The 20,730-nt window shown below is 34.4% G+C and overlaps 3 protein-coding genes across 3 annotated transcripts; 1 reads left to right on the plus strand and 2 right to left on the minus strand.

Annotated features, from left to right (window-relative positions):
* The first annotated feature begins 2,197 nt into the window (after positions 1-2,197).
* On the plus strand, positions 2,198-2,647 carry LOC111902397 (uncharacterized). The gene has a single exon (XM_023898237.2). The coding sequence runs from the start codon at positions 2,198-2,200 to the stop codon at positions 2,645-2,647; it is 450 nt and encodes a 149-aa protein (XP_023754005.2).
* An 11,437-nt stretch (positions 2,648-14,084) lies between these two features.
* On the minus strand, positions 14,085-16,720 carry LOC111902398 (protein DETOXIFICATION 14). Its single transcript, XM_042900277.1, has 7 exons — positions 16,090-16,720; positions 15,424-15,968; positions 15,241-15,327; positions 15,082-15,138; positions 14,767-15,005; positions 14,492-14,697; positions 14,085-14,395 (listed from the first exon to the last, which is right to left on the minus strand). The coding sequence occupies exons 1-7, from the start codon at positions 16,309-16,311 to the stop codon at positions 14,291-14,293; spliced, it is 1,461 nt and encodes a 486-aa protein (XP_042756211.1). The 5' UTR covers positions 16,312-16,720; the 3' UTR covers positions 14,085-14,290.
* Positions 16,721-16,859: 139 nt separating this feature from the next.
* On the minus strand, positions 16,860-18,614 carry LOC111902374 (probable histone chaperone ASF1A). Its single transcript, XM_023898216.3, has 3 exons — positions 18,313-18,614; positions 17,591-17,706; positions 16,860-17,511 (listed from the first exon to the last, which is right to left on the minus strand). The coding sequence occupies exons 1-3, from the start codon at positions 18,419-18,421 to the stop codon at positions 17,155-17,157; spliced, it is 582 nt and encodes a 193-aa protein (XP_023753984.1). The 5' UTR covers positions 18,422-18,614; the 3' UTR covers positions 16,860-17,154.
* Between the last annotated feature and the right edge of the window lie 2,116 nt (positions 18,615-20,730).

Consider the following 20,730-nt stretch of genomic DNA (forward strand, 5'->3'; position numbering starts at 1 on the left):
TATAAAGGGTATTAAGGTAAATAAACATTACCCTAATTTTGTAAACTCCTATAATTACTCTCTGTCTCTCTATTTCGTTGACTTAATATCATCATCGAAACTTGCCATCACCAAAACCCTCCAAGGTGTCACTTGATGGGACCGGAGAAAACAAAGAATCGAAAGTAGCAAGGTCGATGAATGATGAATGACGTAGGAAGGAAGTGAAGGCAGTCGGCGACGTCTGTGGTCGGTTGTCGTGATGGCGAGGGGAGCGTCTCCAGGGTCGACGAGGCTGAAGAGGAGGAAAGGAGGAGGTAGCGAAGGGTGGGTCGTCAGTCTCGGTGGATGCAATAATGCGATCAGGGGTTAAAGATAGGGCACTTTTGGTGCTTGGCTGGATCGAAGAGAAGAAGCAAAGAGAACGGAAGCAGTGGGATGTGGGGTTTGCCATTGGTTTCCGATGACAAAGCCCCGACATTGGGTTTTTTGGTGATCGAGAAAGGCAGCAACGATTCAACAACAGGTAAGGATTCCTTCTTTTTTTCTTCTTGTTTGATTTGGCAGAACTCGATAGCCTCAAGTGGGTGTTTGTTTGATTCCCTTTTTTTTGTTCTGTTTTGACTGAAATTTGTGGAGTTTGAGGTGGGTTTTGGGGTTTGCTTTTTAACAGAAATTGATGAGCTTAATCAATAGATTTTGGTAGTGTTTTGTTGCTTGAAATAAATGGGAAGAAGATGAAGAATGGTGGTGTTTGGCTTGCTTGTTCGACGGAAAAGAGAATGATAGAGATGTTTGTGGTGGTGACAGTCTAAGGATGGTGGTGGCAGTCCTTCTACCGTCTATTGTTTATGCAGTGATCCAATGGCAAGATTTATGAATACGCCAGCGATAGCAAAGGGAGTAACGGGAAGGAAGCCTTCAATCCAACTTGGGCTACGATGAACTCAACAGTACTGATTCACTCTTGATGTCGTTGTAGTCGATCGACAATAAAAAACGGATCATGAAGGGGGGTGCGTGAATGGTTGTATTTATTTATGAATAGCACGTGTATTCATTTATGAATAATAATGTAGTTATGTGTGAATTGTTGTATTTATTTATTAATAGTAGTGTATTCATGTGAATGAGTGTATTTATTTAAGATTAGATATATTCATTATATGATGAATTTGTATTAATTTATAAATAACAGTGTATTCATTTGTGAATTGCAATGTATTCATGTGTGAATGATTGTATTTAATTATGAATAGTAGTGTATTCTTGTGAATGGGTGTTTATTTATGATTAGAGGTATTCATTTTACGAAGAAATGATAATTTTTACACTCTTTTTATTTTCAATTGATGAAAAATGCATTGAATTATTTGTAATTTGATGTGTTTTCATTTATGATTGGAAGTATATTGATTTGTGATTGGATTTCTATTCTTTTTTGTAAAAAAAACAAAAACGTGAAATAGTAGAAAATAATAATTTTTTTAAGATTTTCTTTTCAGATTTAAAATAAAAGGAAATATTAATTTTTTTAGGTAATTTTTTTTAAACAGTCATAAATTATTTTTGGGAAAAATCATTAAAAAAAATATTTATATATATATTTCATTAACTAAAAGAAAATATTAATTTTTTTAGATAATTAAAATCATTATCCCTAGATTTTAGGAAATCATTAATTAATATTTATATAAAGTTACTAATATACCTTTATAAAATGATTGGTCCAGAACTGTTATCGCAGTCTCAACATTTTAGGTGTTCTCATTTGATCATCTCCCTATATATATATATATATATATATATATATATATATATATATATATATATATATATATATATATATATATATATATATATATATATATATATATATATATATATTGGAAATAATTGGTGGATGACATAATAATTGGTGCATGGTAAATTTGTCAATATTTTTAACTAGTTACAATTATATGTTAGTAAAATTTGTATTATAAATACCCCTCCATTGTAAAGAATGAGATACACCAAAAATAGTTATAAGTGATATAACTTTCATATTCTCTCTAAATATTCTTTCTTCTCAATTAAAGTTATTATCAAAGTTTACTAGTTTGTTTTGGTTTAAAGTTACATTAATTACGCTTAATTTATAACACGTTATCAGCACGAAAGCTCTAATCAAGGTTATTAAACAAGGAAATCACACCTATCTTAATCAAGTTACATTATGTCCAACATTGCAAAGCTCGAGTTTGCAGCACTTGAAGTTAGTGGGAAAAACTATGTGCCATTGATGATAGATGTAAAAATGCATCTTGAGTCCATGGGAATCTCAAATGCTATATATGAATTTAATAATTGTTTGGCACAAGACAAAGCAAAAGCACAAGTTTTCCTTCATAAGAATATTGATGAAATATTGAGATTTGAATATCTTGATGTTACTGATCCAAGTATTCTCTGGAATCTTTTGAAAGAAAGATTTGATCATCAAAAGGAAGTTACACTTCCAAATGCTAGAGATGAATGGAGAACACTCAGGTTTCAAGACTTCAAAAAGGTAAATGAATACAACTCAGCTTTGTTCAGAATATGTTCACAACTCAAGTATTATGGACAAGAAGTTACTTGTGACAACCCTAAATTTTCTATCCTGTACAGTCAAACACTTCATTGAAAGTCAAACTCATTCCTGCCATCTTTTAGCACGATTAGGAGTCTGTTTGAGCATTCCGAGCCTTGTACACTTAAGGAATAAGTGTTGGAAAGTAACTGCTAAAGCCTCATCACCTAAATTCATGCCCTAAACTCCATAAGATGGAGTTTACGGTCGTAAACATGGAGTTTATGGCCGTAAACTCAATAGGGTCGTGAACTCCCACCTATATAAGTGATTCTTGATCATTCTAGCCATTTTCTCACTTCTCAAACCCAAAAGCTTCAGTTTTCTCTCAAGTATCATCGGGATCTTCGTCCCCGATCTTCAAAACTCGTAAGTTTCTTGCCCTAACTAGTTGATATCTTACATGAACTAGTGATCTTAAATGATTTCATCCGTGAAATCATTCCATTTTGTAGATCTTCAAGTTTCACCAAGAGCACTAAGAACATACACTAGTGTTCTTGGCCAAAACCGACCATTCAAGCTCCTATATCGTAAGTACTCTTGTTCTAACTCGTTGTACACTAGGTTTAACATGTTTAGGCCTTAGAAAACACCAAGAAACACATGCTCAAAGGTGTTTACGGCCAAGGAATGTTCTTGGGCCGTAAGCCCTTCTAAGTGAGGTTAAATGCACCCTAGTCCCTTACCAAGCCTTGGATACTAGTCTAGATCATATCCTTGATGTACTTAGGACCTTAAAACATCAAATGACCATGAATCATTAGAGTTTACGGCCGTAATCACATGGAGAAATGGTCCATGGGCCGTAAACTCCACAAAGGAGTGAAATGATACCACAATCACTTCCAAAGGCTTAGACATGAAGTAGGAATGCTTCTTTCTGACTTATAGGCTTCAAGACACAAAATGGTAGAAGTACCATGCATTTACGGCTGTAAACTCATGATTTTACAACCATAAACTCCAAGTGAGTTGGTCCCAAAGCCGTAAACTCATAAGGAGCTTACCCTTGGACCCTAAACTCAAAACCCAAGTCCTACAACCCTTAGATGCAATCCTTAGGACTTATAGAACTTAAATCAATGTTTAGAATGTCTTAGGATGTCTTAACTTGTCTAATTAGTGTTATAATCACTAATTGTATATATACATATGTCTTTATATGTTATTAGGATCATTGTGTGTGTTTAAGTCTTCACTTGACACCAAGAACTTGTCCGACACTTCCATACGATCCACTCATTGCAGGTGAGTTCATACCCCTTAACTAACCCTTTTAAATGTTTATAAATGCTTTTATGGGGGGAATCCAAGTTGAAATATGCTAGTTAGTCCATCAATCACATGTGATTTATAACTAGCATTCAAATGGTTTTACTACACGTTTAGCTGTCTTACCAAACATATTACTTCAAATGATTTTCTCAAACGTTTTTACATGTTAAAACACTTTATCAAACTGTGTTACATACTATATGTTTCCTTTCAAACTCTGTTTCAATTGTGTTTCAAACAAAGGTCTTCTTATACTTAAAACTGTTCTTATCAAACAAACTGCTTTTAAATCATTTTACAAATTGACATCAAGTCATCATTTCTTAGTTATTAAACTTTTCAAAGGTTTTACAAAAACGTCAATTATACTTTTATATTGTCAAATGCATGCCTATATATGTATAGTTATATAAGTAATGTTTAAAGGACTTAGGACGGCTAGCTCACTTTATTTCCTTTTCCTCGTTTGGATGTGGCCTTAGGGTATCGGTTATTTGTCCGAATGTCGTCTAAATATTAGTTATATATCATGTATACATATATAGACATAAAAGTTCCATTAGTCAGTTCAGTACCTTTGGGTAGCAAAGGCATACTTCGGTTATACAAGTATATTACTAGTAGCTATAATAGGTATAGTTAGGAGATACTACTTACTATTCTAAGTACAAGGAATCACACAAGAGTCGTTTCATTCATGAGTCTATACTAAATACAATACATACTATATAACGAGATACAATTACAAAAGTAAAATTACAAACACACTAATACAATACACGATAACATAAGAGAACACACAATAAAGGAATACATGGAAGAAGATACAATACACGATAAGGTGCTATAGCATGGAAAAATTACAGGATCTAACTATACCAATGAATCACTAACGCATTGTTCTAAACAAAAGGTGATAGTTATATTGGGTATACATGATCATAATAATGTGGATGTTCACGGCTTGCAATCATTGCAAGGGTCGCATTTGGTTCCCAGAATCTTTTGACAGGGAGAGCTTTTAGTATGGGATCTAGCCATCACATTATACCTTAATATTCATTTTAAGGCAATTAGTACAATAGTAGCCACTTATTACAAATACTACAGTACTTACACTTTACCTACGACAAATACAAAAGGATACAACTTCAGTTATTATATTATTATTACCTTTACTTTGTGTCACATTCACATAATCGATGAGGTAGATTATATTTGAATAATAATATGTGACAACCCAAAAATTTTCGTTAGTTTTAACGTCGAAATTAAGTACGTCAAAAATTAGCCAAATTTATCCCAAAAAATATTTTTGACCGGAATTAAACCCGTTGGAATATTTTAAATAATATTCGTCAAGAAAACCAAAAATAAGGCGGTCTAATTTTAAAATTGCCATGTTTAACGGTAGTCGTGAAAAACCCCGTTCGCGGTTGGTGTCAGGTACACCCCCAACCAGGCCATAAACTCCACCCTATATAAGGGTTGAGTGGGTTTCATTCCAACCCTTTTCACACCTTAGGAGTCTCTCTCTCTCTACTTTCTCTCTCTACAAATCGGGTTTGGTCCAAAATCGCCTCTTTCAAGCCCCAAACAAGTAAGTGATCTACCCTAACTTGTTGTTTAGCTCATTTAACATGCAAATTCATGTTTAAGATACCCAAAAGTGGAAAAATCATGAGTTTATGGTCCAAGAACACTCTTGGACCGTAAACACTCATAAATGGGGTTTTAATGCCCAAAAACCCTTCCAAACCACTTATGGAGCTTAGTTGTGACTTAGGGGATTACATGAAAAGACTTAGAGCACTAAAATCTTAAAAAATGGGGAGTAAACATGAGTTTACGATCTAAGGACATTCTTGGACCGTAAACCCATCTTCAAGGACCATAAACACCTTTTTGGGTGTTAAACTACCTCTCAAACACCTCCAAAAGCTTCCATGAGTGCCTAGAGCCTTGTAATCCTTCATGTGATGCACCAAAACATGCCCCAATGAGCAACAATTGACTTTACGGTTTGGGAAGGTCTCCCAAAACCATAAACACCCTTTCTTAGACCATAAACACCCCCAAAGGGTGTTAAAGTGCCCTTAACACTTTGTATGGCTTAGAATTGGACCTAGAACTTTGTATGCTTAACCTACAACCACCAAAACACATGATTTATGGACTAACATGAGTTTACTACCGTAAAATCATGTGTTTAAGGTAGTAAACTCCCCAATAACACCTTCATAGACCATAAACACCTTTCCAAGGTGTTTAAGTTCCTTTAACACCTTCTTATGCTCATATAAGTGACTAGAACCTTGTCTACATAGCCTAGAACCACCAAAGCACAAAAGAAATGGAATAACATGAGTTTACTACCATAAACTCATGTTTTTACAGCCGTAAACTCCTCAAGGAGTGGTCCAAGGACCGTAAACTCCCTATTGTGTCCATTTTGAGCCCCAATCACTTCCTTAGCCCTTGATTCGACTCTAACATGATTCTACGAGTGAGATAAGACCTTTAAACATCCCATGACACCACTACCATGAGTTTACGGCCGTAAACTCATGGAGGAAGTGGTCTTAAAACCGTAAACACCCATAAGGGCCATCATTTGAAGAGTAAACTCCAATGTGAGTCCATACACACCTTATATGCAACCCTTGGTACTTCTAGCACTTGTAGCAAAGTATTTTTATGTAGTAAGACATCCTTACTTGCTTAACTAGTTATTAAATGACTAATTAGATACTTAAATGTATCATTACATGTTAAATAGGATTCGTGAGTGTGGTCAAGTCCTCCCTTGACACTTAGCATCCTATACCGTCCATTCATCCGAAACGCTAACGTCAGGTGAGTTCATACCCCTGAATCAATCTTTTAAATGATTTTAACTACTTTTATAGGGGGGGAATACAAGTTGAACTGTACAGTTATTAGATAAATCGCATGTGATTAATAACTGTATAGCAAAATAGATTTTTCATGTTAAACTGTTTATCCAGATTAAGGGTTTCCAAAATCAGGTTTTCGAATCTTGTTAAAGTATGAATATCCCTGTTTAGATCATTAAAGGTTATCAAAGGTTTTTCAAATTTGTTTATGAAAGGTTTTTCAAAGGATTTCCAAAGGTTTTCAAAGCTTGTTTTACATAACGAAATCAAGTCGTAAATTCTTATTTTTAAAGGTTTTCCAAAGGTTTTACCAAAGTTTTCTTCTATGCTTCTATGCTTCTACTTCGTTAAATGCATGCTTGTACTTGTATAGTTATATAAATAATGTTTAAAGGACTTAGGAAGGCTAGTTCGCCCTATTTCCTTTTCCTCGTTGGGATGTGGTCTGGTGGGTATCGGATATCCGTCCGAAGGTCGTTTAAACATTAGTTATATATCATGTATACATGTATAGACATAAAGATTTACATCGACCAGTTCATTTCCCTTGGGTAGCAAGGGCATCCTTCCATTCATTATTCATAGATCAGAGACACTAGTAACTATTATAGGAATAGTTAGGAGATTCTAGTCACTCTTTCTAGTTTAGAGAATTCCAAAGGAGTCAGTTCATTCGTGAGTCTATATCGTTATTCTAGTACTTACAATAGAATTCAAAATACGAGATGCATCTTCAAGACACGGATCTCCCCGTCATCAAGTTGGTAACCAGAGTCTCTTGGAGGGAGAGCGGGCATTGTGTGTATAGATCTATACGGGACTGACACTCCCACACCCTGACTGCTAGCTACAGTCCCCGGCCTACCAAGCCAAGGGGTGACAAATGTCACATTCTTTCCGACGCTTGCAAGGCGTCAAGTACTCTATTGTCTATCAGTATGGTTACGAGTATCTCGATGTTTACCTTATAATTCATGGCCTTAAGGTAACGAGAATTAACACGGTATTCTTGAAACAACCCACTTAGGACTACCATTTGTTTTAGACCTTGCTAGCTGTATCGTTCATTTGATACTGTCTGGGGTCTGTGTTTCTTTGTTTTTAGACCTTGCTAGTTGTATCGTTCATTTGATACTATCTGGGTCTGTGTTTCTTTGTTTTTAGACCTTGCTAGCTGTATCGTTCATTTGATACTGTCTGGGGTCTGTGTTTCTTTATTTTAGACCTTGCTAGCCATATTGTTCATTTGATACCGTCTGGGGTTTGTTATTCCCTTTTGTTAGACTGAGCCAGGCGCATCATTCATTCAATACTCTCCTGGAGTCTATGATTTCTTTTGCCTTAATCAGCAGTATTACTGCTGAGGCATATGTTATTTTTCCCCTGGTATTTTTACTTGTGATTTTCTCATTTATTCCTTTAAAGTAAATATTGTTTTCCGATAATGATAGTATTTCGGGGAAAATTATTCTTTAAAACATAACTCTGTCGGGTCTTGGTAGAAAACTGCTTCTAGTTAGAAAATATAGGATTTTCTGGAAAGGACGCTAATACACCGTAGATTCTAAACTACTACTTTTCATAAAGTTATTTTGAATAAAAATGCTTACCTACACAAATGACACTAAATACTTATGAACTCACCAGCATTTATAAAAAATGCTGATACTCGCTTTCAAAATAACTTGTATTCTCAGGTCAGCGATAGATAGGTACATTCCGGGAACTTTTGTGGAGACAACCTAGTACCAAGCTGCACCTATATTATTACTTGTATTACTTTGATATTACTATAACCTGTAACCGATGTAAAACTATTACTATTAATGCAATGGTTGTTGTACTTTGATTACTATACTACATATGTTGTGATGTAAAACTATTACTATTAATGCAATGGTTGTTGTACTTTGATTACTATACTGCATATGTTGTGATACTTGACATGACGTCGTCTACCCCATAACGTTTCCGTCGTTCCGGTTTTGGGGTGTGACATAATAGTTGTACAAGGAAAAACCTTCACTTAAGTAGAGGTTCAAACTTTCAAAACAGTCGGATCTTGGTAGAAGGCTACTTTCAAAATTATCGGGTCTTGGTAGAAGACTACTTTCAAAACAGTCGAGTCTTGGTAAAAGACTACTTTTTATACTAGTAGGAAATATGGGATTTTCTAGGGTTTTCAAACGTTTACAATTTCTTACAAACATTTTCATACTTATACAAACTTTTCTCCAAACATTTACAAGTCTTTACTTTACAGTTTTACAAATCAAAGACACATAAATACTTATGAATTCACCAGCTTTATTGTTGATACTCGCTTTCAAAACAACTTGTATTCTCAGGTCACAAATAGACAGGTACGACGACCAGGTTTTGTGAAGACGAAGTAGTCAAGACTCGTCTTTTATTTTGATTATTCATTAGGTTGTTTATTTCTATGAAAGAACACACTTGTAGTTAAAATTATACTATTAATGCAATGGATGATGTTGTTGCTTGTTTACTACTTTGCATTGTTGTGATACATTACATAACGTCCTCTGCCCCAGAACGTTTCCGTCGTTCTTGGTTTTGAGGTGTGACATTACTGATGAAGATATGTTGGAGAAAACTTACTCCACATTTCATGCAACAAACATTACCTTGATGCAACAATATTGGATGCAAAAGTTCACAAGATATTCTGAACTGAATGCATATATGCTCGTTGCAGAGCAAAACAATGAACTTTTGATGAAAAATCATGAATCTCTTCCAACGGGATCAGTAGCACTTCCTGAAGCAAATGCTACAAATATTGATGTTCATCGAAACAATACACGTGGACGAGGGCGTGGTCGTGGTTGAGGACGAGGTCGTGGCTATTTTAATCGAAACCAAAGCCATAATCAGAACCATAATTCTGGTCGTGGACAAGGTAATATTCATGGTCGTGGCCAGAAAAGGAATAATTACCAACATTCACAAAGAAACAATGTCCACACACAAGATAAGGCCAAAGTGGCAAGGCATGACACTGGGACATCACAAAAATCTGATGGTTCATGTTATAGATGTGGTAGCACGGGCCATTGGTCAAGGACCTGTCGCACACCTGCACATCTTTGTCAACTTTATCAAGAGTCCATTAAAGGAAAAGGAAAAGAAGCAAACCTCATTGATAATGTTGAATTCACTCCGCTAAATGTTGCTGATTTCTGCAATGACATGGAAGACATAAACTAAATAAATAAATAAATAAAATAAAATCTATTATTGTTCTAGTAAAACTGTTTTTACTTCGTTTGTTTTTCATGTAATGCTTTTCCTTCAATAAATGAACTTTCTTTTTAATAATAATTATGATTATGTTTATTCACTTATTATTCCTTTCATATGTGAAGTTTAATATGAGTCCAACTGGAGCACGACACCAAGAAAAGTTTGGAGATCTTTGTATAGCAGATAGTGGTAGTACACATTCTATTCTAAAATCAAAGAAATATTTTTCAAAATTAGTACCAACAAAAACAATCATACATACAATATCAGGTCCTGCAGACTTGATAGAGGGAACCGGGAAAGCCCATTTTATATTACCAAATGGTACAAGCTTTTGTATAGAAAATGCCTTATTTTCTCCAAAGTCTAATAGAAACTTATTAAGTTTCAATGACATATATTTCAAAGGATATGACACAAAGACTGTGACCATTGAAAATAAGAAATATATGTATATTGTAGACAAAAATCATGTGCTTGAAAAACTACCAACACTTGATTCTGGTCTACATTATACATATATACATATGATTGAATCAAATATGGTAATTGAAGGAAAACATTGTGATCCTGGGACATTCAGTTTATGGCATGATAGGTTGGGCCACCTAGGATTAACAATTATGCGAAGGATAATTGAGAATACACATGGGCATCCATTGAAGGACCAAAATTTCCCTCAATCCAATAGCATAAAACCATGTACATCTTGTTCCCTTGGAAAGTTAATTATAAAACACTCTCCAATGAAAGTTGAAAGGAATCACCTAGATTTCTAGAAAGAATTCAAGGTGATATATGTGGACCGATTCACCCTCCATCTGGACCATTTAGATACTTTATGGTCTTAATAGATGCATCCAGCAAATGGTCTCATGTTTGCCTATTATCAACTCGTAATATGGCATTTGCAAAGTTTCTTGCCCAAATTATTAAATTAAGGGCACATTTCCCTGATTATACTATCAAAAGAGTGAGACTTGATAATGCTTGTGAATTTACTTCACAAGCATTTAATGACTATTGTATGTCTGTCGGAATTGTTGTTGAGCATCCAGTTACTCATGTACACACACAAAATGGTTTAGCTGAATCACTAATTAAACGTCTCCAGCTAATAGCTAGACCATTGATAATGAGGACCAAACTTCCTGTTTATGTTTGGGGCCATGCAATCTTACATGCTGGATCATTGATACGCATGAGACCAAGTTCATATCATGTATATTCTCCACTACAACTTGCTTTCGATCAAGAACTAAATATATCCCATTTGAGAATTTTTGGGTGTGCAGTATATGTCCCTATTGCACCACCTCAATGGACAAAAATGGGTCGTCAAAGAAGGTTGGGAATATATGTTGGTTATGAGTCAGTCTCTATTATAAGATATCTTGAACCATTAACAGGTGATGTTTTCACAGCACGCCTAGCAGATTGTCAATTTGATGAGGCAAATTTCCCATCATTAGGTGGAGAAAAGAAGATTATGGAAAAGGATGTGTCATGGCATGAGCCTTCTTTATCATATCTTGACCCTCGCACAAGGCAATGTGACATGGAAGTTCAAATGATAATGAATTTCCAAGAAATGGAAAATCAATTACCTGATGCATTTACTGGCACAAAAAGGGTGACTAAATCATATATACCAACTGTCAATGTTCCAGCTCGAATTGACATTCCACATGGACAATCTGATGATAAAGTCACTCAAGAGTCTAAAACACGCCTGAAGCGTGGAAGGCCATTTGGTTCTAAAGATAAGAACCCACAAAAAGAAGAGGAGCAAAAAATGCACTAGATCATAAGGAAAGTGTTCCTGGAGAAACACGAATTATTCAAATTCCCCCAGGAAAAGAGGATGATGCACAAAATTATAGTCAGAAAAATAGAATATGTGACCAAAATGAAACTGACAATATAGGTGCAATATTTTCTTATTTAGTTGCATGTGATATTATGAATGATGATCCTGAACCACAATCGGTCATTGAATGTCAAAGAAGAAATGATTGGGCTAAATGGAAGGAAGCTATGCAAGTTGAATTAAATTCTCTTAACAAGAGGAAGGTTTTTGGGAACATTATCCTCACACCTAAAGTTGTAAAACCATTAGGATATAGATGGATCTTCGTACGAAAAAGAAATGAGAAAGACGAAATTGTAAGATACAAGGCCAGGCTTGTTGCTCAAGGTTTATTCACCGGTAATGGATGCAACCACTTTCAGATATTTAATTAGCTTGGTAGTATCTAAAAATTTATAGATGCGTCTTATGGATGTTGTTACAGCTTACTTGTATGGATCACTTGATAGTGATATCTATATGAAAATCCTTAAAGGATTTAAAATACCTGAAGCGTTAAGTGCAAAACCCAAAGAAATGTATTCTATAAAATTACAAAGATCTTTGTATGGTTTAAAGCAATCTGGGCGCATGTGGTACAATCGTTTAAGCGATTATTTGACAAGTAAAGGTTATAAAAGTAACACTATTTGTCCATGTGTATTTATTAAGAAAACAACATCTGGATATGTAATCATAGCAGTCTATGTTGATGATCTAAACATCATTGGAACGAATAAAGAAATCCTTGAAGTGATTGAACTTTAAAGAAAGAATTTGAAATGAAAGATCTTGGAAAAACCAAATATTGTCTTGGTTTACAGATTGAGCATATGCCTAACAGAATACTTGTGCATCAATCAAATTACACAGAAAGAGTCTTGAAACGTTTCAATATGGACAATGCAAATCCATTAAGCACTCCAGTGGTTGTTAGATCATTAAATATTGACAAGGATCCATTTCATCAATGCGAAGAAAATGAAGAAGTCCTTGGTTCAGAAGTGCCATATCTAAATGCAATTGGACCTCTTATGTATCTTACCAATTGTACTAGACCTGACATTTCTTTCGCTGTAAACTTGCTAGCAAGATTTAGTTCAGCCCCAACAAAAAGACATTGGAATGGAATCAAACATATTTTTTGATACCTTCGAGGAACTAGTGTTTTAGGGTTATTTTACCCAAACAATTCAAAACAAGGCTTGATTGGTTATGCAGATGCAGGTTATTTGTCCGATCCTCATAAAGCTAGATCTCAAACTGGATACATATTCATGTATGGAGGTACTGCAATTTCCTGACGTTCTCAAAAGCAAACACTTGTTGCCACATCCTCAAATCATGCTGAAGTAATTGCACTAAATGAAGCTAGTAGAGAATGTACATGGTTAAGATCGATGACACAACTAGTTTTAACTTCATGTGGACTTGAAAATGATACATGTCCAACTTTAATTTATGAAGATAACTCAGCATGTGTCACTCAAATGAAAGAGGGTTATATCAAGAGCGACAGGACAAAACATATACCTCCAAAGTTTTTTGAATACACTCAAGAGCTTATAAAGAACCATCAAGTTGAAATCAAATATGTTCAATCCAGTAACAATGCAGCAGACTTTTTTACGAAGGCACTTCCTACTGCAATCTTCAGGAAACATGTCCATGGCATCGGAATGCGACATGTGCATAGAATATAATGTGATGGATGTCTAAATCAGGGGGAGTCAACTATACACTGCACTCTTTTTCCCTTCGCTAAAGTTTTTTCCCACTGGGTTTTCTTTAACAAGGTTTTTAATGAGGCGGTACATCAAAGTTGAACGCTAAAATGATGTCATCTAAAGGGGAGTGTTGTAAATAATTGGTGGTGTTGTAAATAATTAGTGGATGACATAATAATTGGTGCATGGTAAATTTATCAATATTTTTAACTAGTTACAATTATATGTTATAAATACCCCTCCATTGTAAAGAATGAGATACACCAAAAAAAATTATAAGTGATATATCTTTCATATTCTCTCTAAATATTCTTTCTTCTCAATTAAAGTTATTATCAAAGTTTACTAGTTTATTTTGATTTAAAGTTAAATTAATTACGCTTAATTTATAATATATATATATATATATATATATATATATATATATATATATATATATATATATATATATATATATCATATTTTGTAGCCCAAACATTAAAGTCCATATACAATTTATCGGTTCAACACATTTACAAGTTCAACATGGATTTTAGCGGTTCATTGTATCTGTTTTCGGTTCAATCCGTTCTATAAAATAAAAATAAAACCATTGCTAACTATTTTCTCCTCAATGTCCCGGTTCAACTCGGTTTTCAAAACATGGGTTAAAATAAAGTCAACGCCTATTGTGTACCGATTACAAAACCACATGCATTTCTTTGGGTACACATTCTTTTATATCTATATCTTTAATTGTGTACCGATATGATACTTTCGAGATTCGTTCATTTGCCTTTATTGCCTGCAATGACAATATTATAATGTCTTAACCATAGTCCCCACATGACCATGAAAAAAGCATATAAACATACAAATGTTCAAGTAAAAAAAACCGAACCTGTTTTTGCCAATCCGTGAGTCTAGTAACCAATAACAGACTCCCGGACTGTATTATAGATCCAATCACGATCCCAATCCAAAGTCCCTTTGCTTTCAAATGTAAAGGGAACCCAAGAACAATGGATGCTGGCAACCCAAACAAATAAAATGCCACCAGAGTCACATAAGCTCCTATATGTTGCCACCCACTTCCCCTAGCGATTCCTAAAACCATCAAGAACTATTAGTGATGATATTGTATAGACCAAAAATGTGAAAAAATCAATCACTCACCAGAAATCACTGCTTGTATGCTATCTGTGATGATCGAGAGAGCTATGAAAGGACTCATTGAAACAACATAACTTACTACTTCCATTTTGTTACTAAAAGCATTTGCAAGATAATGGCGACAACTGAAAACCATGGTGCTTACTATTATGGCTTCGATAACAGCTAGAAACATCACTATGCAAACAGCTAAACGGGCTGCTTGTGGATTTCCAGCCCCTATCTCATTTGAAACCCGAGTGCTACATAATCGGATTGTAGAATGAGATTTTTTTATGTAAAGATAGAAGGAATTTTAATGGTGAGAAGTTAAAATACCTTGCGGCTGCTCCAAACCCATAGGGTATAGTGAAGTGTAGTGTAGAGATAGTTAAGCTGATGAAAACAAATGTTGAAAATATTTTGAAGTGATGAGAATACGAGATGATTATTGTTAAGTAAAGTTATCGAGGAAGAGTTGAAGTAATGAAAGATTACCATATGGAAAGAAGTGATGTTTCGAGTTGTGGATTTGGTAACAAGCCAGATATTAAGACAAGAAGTTCAAGTGACCACCATTTTAGGCTACAAAATGTATGTATTAATTGTTGTCAAAAATTTGTTACAAATAAATTATATCCGAAGCTTTTAATTTTAAGATGAAATGATGAATGAGTTTACCAAACCATTACGGCCGATGGGATAGCAAACCAGAAGAATTCCTTCATACCTACAAGTGCGTCCATGGAGAAAGTCACACCAACATTCTTACACAACGATGAGAATTTGAAATAAAACACCATCAACATCAAATAGAACCAATTTGACAAACTAAACGCTGTAGCAGCACCAACGCTACCCATCTTTAACTTGAAGATCAAACCCCAACACAGAGGGGCATGGAAACATAAAACAAGTGTAGAGCTCACGAGCAATGGCATAGTCAGACTCTGTGATTGGAGCAATCTGACAAGTGGCTTCACAATTGCACCGAAAAACAAAGATGGAATAAGATATATGGAATATTTTCTTGCTTCATGTGAGATCAAAGGGTCGTGTCCGATTAAAATTAAGAACTTATCGATGAAAATCCAGGAGATGGAGATTGGGATGCAAACGAATAGCAACGAGATTATGGCACTGCATGTGTAGCCGCCGATTTTGTTATGTTGTTTGGCTCCAAAAGCTTGCCCATAAAGGGTCTCCAGTCCTCCCACAAGCCCCGACTATTTGTGAAACGATTTTTTATTAAAAGACATGAATTTATAGTTAATATTTAGTTAATTAATTGTAAATAAATCTTCTATTTCATTGTAAACATAACATAATCTTAAAGGAAATGCTTACAAGAAGACTAAAACCAGTGACATTAGTGAGGGAGGTGGCAATTGCAAGGCTAGATAGGGATAGTTCATCAACATGCCCCACCATTATCACCGCCACCATTTGCATTAGGTATGGCAACAAAGCCACCACCACCATCGGCAGTGCAATAACAGTCATCTTTTTTATCTCATGACCATAATCCGCCCATCGGTTTCCATTAGGCAACTCCTCTAATGTTTCCATATCTCTCTCACACCTCCAACAAAACTACCATATATATGTACAAATATATGCAAGAGACAAAATAAAGGTGTAGTGGAGTAACTTAAGATTCATTTTACTTGAAAACAGCGTGCAAAACCATCCGGAATATTCAAAATTGTTTTACATGTAATTGTAAAATGAGGTTATAATAATTATCAAATTGCTTACGACTTGAGTATATAGACAGGACCAAATACAAATCATAGTTCTTAAATGCTAAGAAAGACACCAAAAAAAATTTGTTTTTTTTTTCTTTTATAAATCTTTACGCTTATGGAAAAGATAGAGCTCTAAAATGAAATGTAAAAACTTCATTATTGACGCATGTAGTGAAAACAAAAATGATATTTTCAAAGATTTTTTTTTTTTAATTTTATAGTGCTACGATTTAGTTGGCTATTTTATAAAACATGTTAATTTTTTGCTATTTAGGGGAGTAGTTGTAGGAATGGGTCCCAAAGTGTTTATAAATCATTTAACTTATTTTCCGTAATTAATAAACAATAAACAAAGATTAAAAAAGAAAATATAAAGCACAATTTCATTAATTTGTTCAACACTTTATGAATGACATAGCAAGATGGGACAAAGGCTAACTCTCAATGTCTAGTCGCGTGCAAACGCTAACTCAGTCTACTTCAGTCTTGTCCAGTGTGCAGTGTAACAGCCAGAACCTAACTTTTAAATTTCCTACATTTTATCAACATGAAAAGATTCAAGTTTCACAAACACCTTTTTCATCTTAACCATAGTTTTACACTAAGCAACAAACCCTAAAAACCAAAACACACTACCATTTCCATCTTAACAATCATCGAACAACTAGGGTTCCGACTTATCTTCGCCATCACCACCACCTTCACTGGGCGGTGGTTGTTGGCTACTTTCACCTCCCTCTGGCGGCTCCACTTGCTCACCGCTCTCAGTGTTTTCATTCTCAGGGTGAAAATTGATCGGAAACTTCGTAACCCTAGGCTTATCGGTCAATATATTTCTTTGAACCTTATCGATCATCACCTTTTGTGGAGGCTCCTCTCTTAGCTTTTCATCATCATAATCATTATTCACATAATATCCCACTCTCACAAATTCTTGTCCCACGTAAGAACACGTCAGCAAAAGCACAGTCACACCGATTATATCTTCTTCACGGATCTTTGATGGGTCCGGTGGGTCCGCCTTAAAAATAATTCAAATTAGTTTTTTTTTTATTTTTCATTTTTTTGTTTTTTGGTTAGTTGAATTTGTTGTTAGTTACCTGAAAAACAAAACGATAATTTCCAATGTTGACGGGTCCCACGAGTACACTTTCTAAGAGCTGATCGTATGTTTCATCCTCAGCTGATCCAACATAGATCAGTTTCCATTCAAGATCTAAAAAAAAGTAATAAATAGATGAAGTAGTAATGATTGTAATTTGTAAGGAGTTAAAATTATAATGAAAATTGATGTCCAATTCTAAAGAGAATCTATCAATGATGCTTCTAGCTTGGTGTAAGTGTACAATGTCATTACCATAAAGAAGATTATCACTTATCAGTTGCAAAGGAATTGATTTCTTTAGCAAATTCAAAGATAATCTTGCATATAAAACAAGCGGAATTCAATTGCATTTGTTTCCAGGAGTAATATACTAAAGATGCGAATCAACATAGTGTTCTTCCCCTTTGAATTGGTTAACCCAGGATTATTAGGGTATGTGTGCGTTCAATTCAATTATCGACACATACAGACCAATTTTAACCTAATTTTGTCATGTAATTTGCTAAAAGATGAGTATCAAAGGAAAAATCCGACCAATGATCAGTAAAATAACATAATTGGGCAAATTCTGTACTCCAATTGCGAATCAAGAAACCCTAACAATCAATAGATACAGCTTTATAACGTCATTAACCCTAATTGAAAAATCAAAACACGAACCAGATTCAAGCTAATGAACATGAAGACAATTAGACATGAAGGAGTTGCCGAACATACCTTCTTTGAGAGGCGAAACACACTCGTACGAGATTTCAAACTGGAAAGGCGTGAGAAACGACGCCGGATTATCCAACACCGTCACGTTCGTAATGTTCACTGCGCTCATTGTGAAATCTTAAAGTGCGCGAATCAATGGAATATACAACCGGCTACAGTCGATTGGAAACCCTAGCTCTCGAATCCTTCATCGGAGTTTTTAAAACCCTAAATTGTGAGGGAAATCGAAGATGGTGATGGATGAAAATTGGGAACTAGAAAATGAAGGAGTTGAGAAATCTTGATGTCGGAGAAGAATGGCGTATGCCTTTCGTGTTCTGTGATGTATTTATATTGTTGACCGGCTACTGATATTGTTTACCGGGAAGAGCCGGTGGAGTAACGGCTTAGGGGGTCAACCTATTTGGTATTTTTGAGTCACTCGATGGCGGGAAGGAAAACACGTGACCGGCACGTGTTAAGAATAGTAACAATGGAAATACCTATGCTATAGTTTTCTAAGAAGTTAATTAAATGAAAACAAATAATATATAATTAATTTTTTTTATGTTATTTATCTTTTAATTATATTTAATTTAATAGATTTTTCAATTTATTATTTGGGTTTTTATTATATTACGGCAGTATATTTTAATTTGGTAAACTGATATTGAATCTACGGTAAGACATTCATTTTGATATTCATTATGGCATAAGGCTAAAGGGAGTGGTAATATTCTTATCACCCTGCCACATCATTTTTTTTTGCTGCCATATCATTTTTTGGCCTGCCATCAGTATTTCATAGGGAGTGGTAACACCGCTAATACTCCTTGATTTTTTTTTATCAAAATTAAATAAAAAGGTTTTTACTTTTAGACAAAAAATACTAAGTTGTTGAAACTTTAGGGGCCAAATGTCTAATCTGTTCATCTTCCTCATAATTCTCTGTTAAAAGAATCAGCTTCTTCCCCAATTTTTCTGGTTAAAAGAACGCTAACAAACTAGCAACAAAAATGAAGCTTCGACTATAGTCCATTGAAGGATCACCCAGAGGTTCATCATCTTTCTTATTATTTTGATCTAGGATTATATATTCGATTTTTGTACAAAAGCCCAACCACCAATCACAGCTTTCTCTTGCTTTCTCTCTCATCTCGCTAAGGTTGTAGCGATCCATCTTTGGCGACTCCTGTAGCGAAGGTGAGGGTCTGGTGTAGCGAGTCCATGGTGAGTTGGAGGCGAGCGTCCATAGCGACCCACTCCCTCCAGCCTAAGTAATTTTTTTCATTTAGGTTTGTCTAATGTTGACTTTATGTCCATTATGACATTTTATATGATAGATTTACCGGATATAAATGCATTCTAATGGTGAAATAAAAACCTAAAAAAAATGTTTTGTCACATATTGTATAAAACTAAAATATAAATGACCTATTTCTTAATTTACAAACTAAAAGGTTGTTTGGTATTTCATTAAAAAGTAATTTATTGACTTATTAGATTTTTGAGATATCAATAAGCCAAAAAAAAATTGTTTGACAATATGAAATAGACTTTTAAAATAACTTTCTATTATCACTTCAAAAAGAAGATTTTAATAAGTTAAGATTTCTAATTTTTCAAAACTTTTTATAATTTTTTGGGTTGTAAAAGACAAATACCTTCTAAAACATATATAAGTTAATGAACACATTTTTTAAAAAAAACAACACTTATTGATTTTTCTCACCACAAAAACTAATACAAACATTTTTTAAAAAACTCATTTTCTTACCGCCATAAATCAATAAATAGTTTTGCCTAGATTTCTTTTTCAGTTCACAATAAAATCTCAAATACCCATCGATTATATCAAAAAAATTTCCACTAAAAATCTTCGGAAATTTTTTTCTCTTAGTTTTTTTCGACATTTTTAAAAATATTTTATTTATAGCGACACCTCTTAAATATCCCACCAAAGCCTCAATCTCACCCAAATTGTTTGAGCCTACAAAAAAAAAAAAAATAAGAGATGCTACTTTGACCCCCAACTCATACAACATGCATATACGATCCAAATCCATGCCAGACTTTTCCAAATTATCTCTATTTGCTAAATGATTGAGTGAAGCATGCCAAACCAAAATGTTAGCTTTTATTGTACTAGTTTATACCAATTTGTAACTTTAGGTAAGGGTGTATAGAAATTAACCAATCCAATTAAGAACCGGCATATAGGATTGGATAGCCGATTACAGTTAGATTCGACTGGATGCGAAAATTCAAAATCTAATTGGATTGGATCGGTTATTGGTTCATCATGAATATCCAGTGGATAACCGAACGGATCCAATCCAATTGGATATCTAACTTTGATCCAATATTATTATCCAAGCGCTATTAATGTTATTAATTATTCAGTAAAAAAATAAGTTCAAGATTTGAAGTTAATATTAT

The sequence above is a fragment of the Lactuca sativa genome, chromosome 3 (genome assembly GCF_002870075.4).
Source record: "Lactuca sativa cultivar Salinas chromosome 3, Lsat_Salinas_v11, whole genome shotgun sequence".
Taxonomy (NCBI): Eukaryota; Viridiplantae; Streptophyta; class Magnoliopsida; order Asterales; family Asteraceae; genus Lactuca; species Lactuca sativa.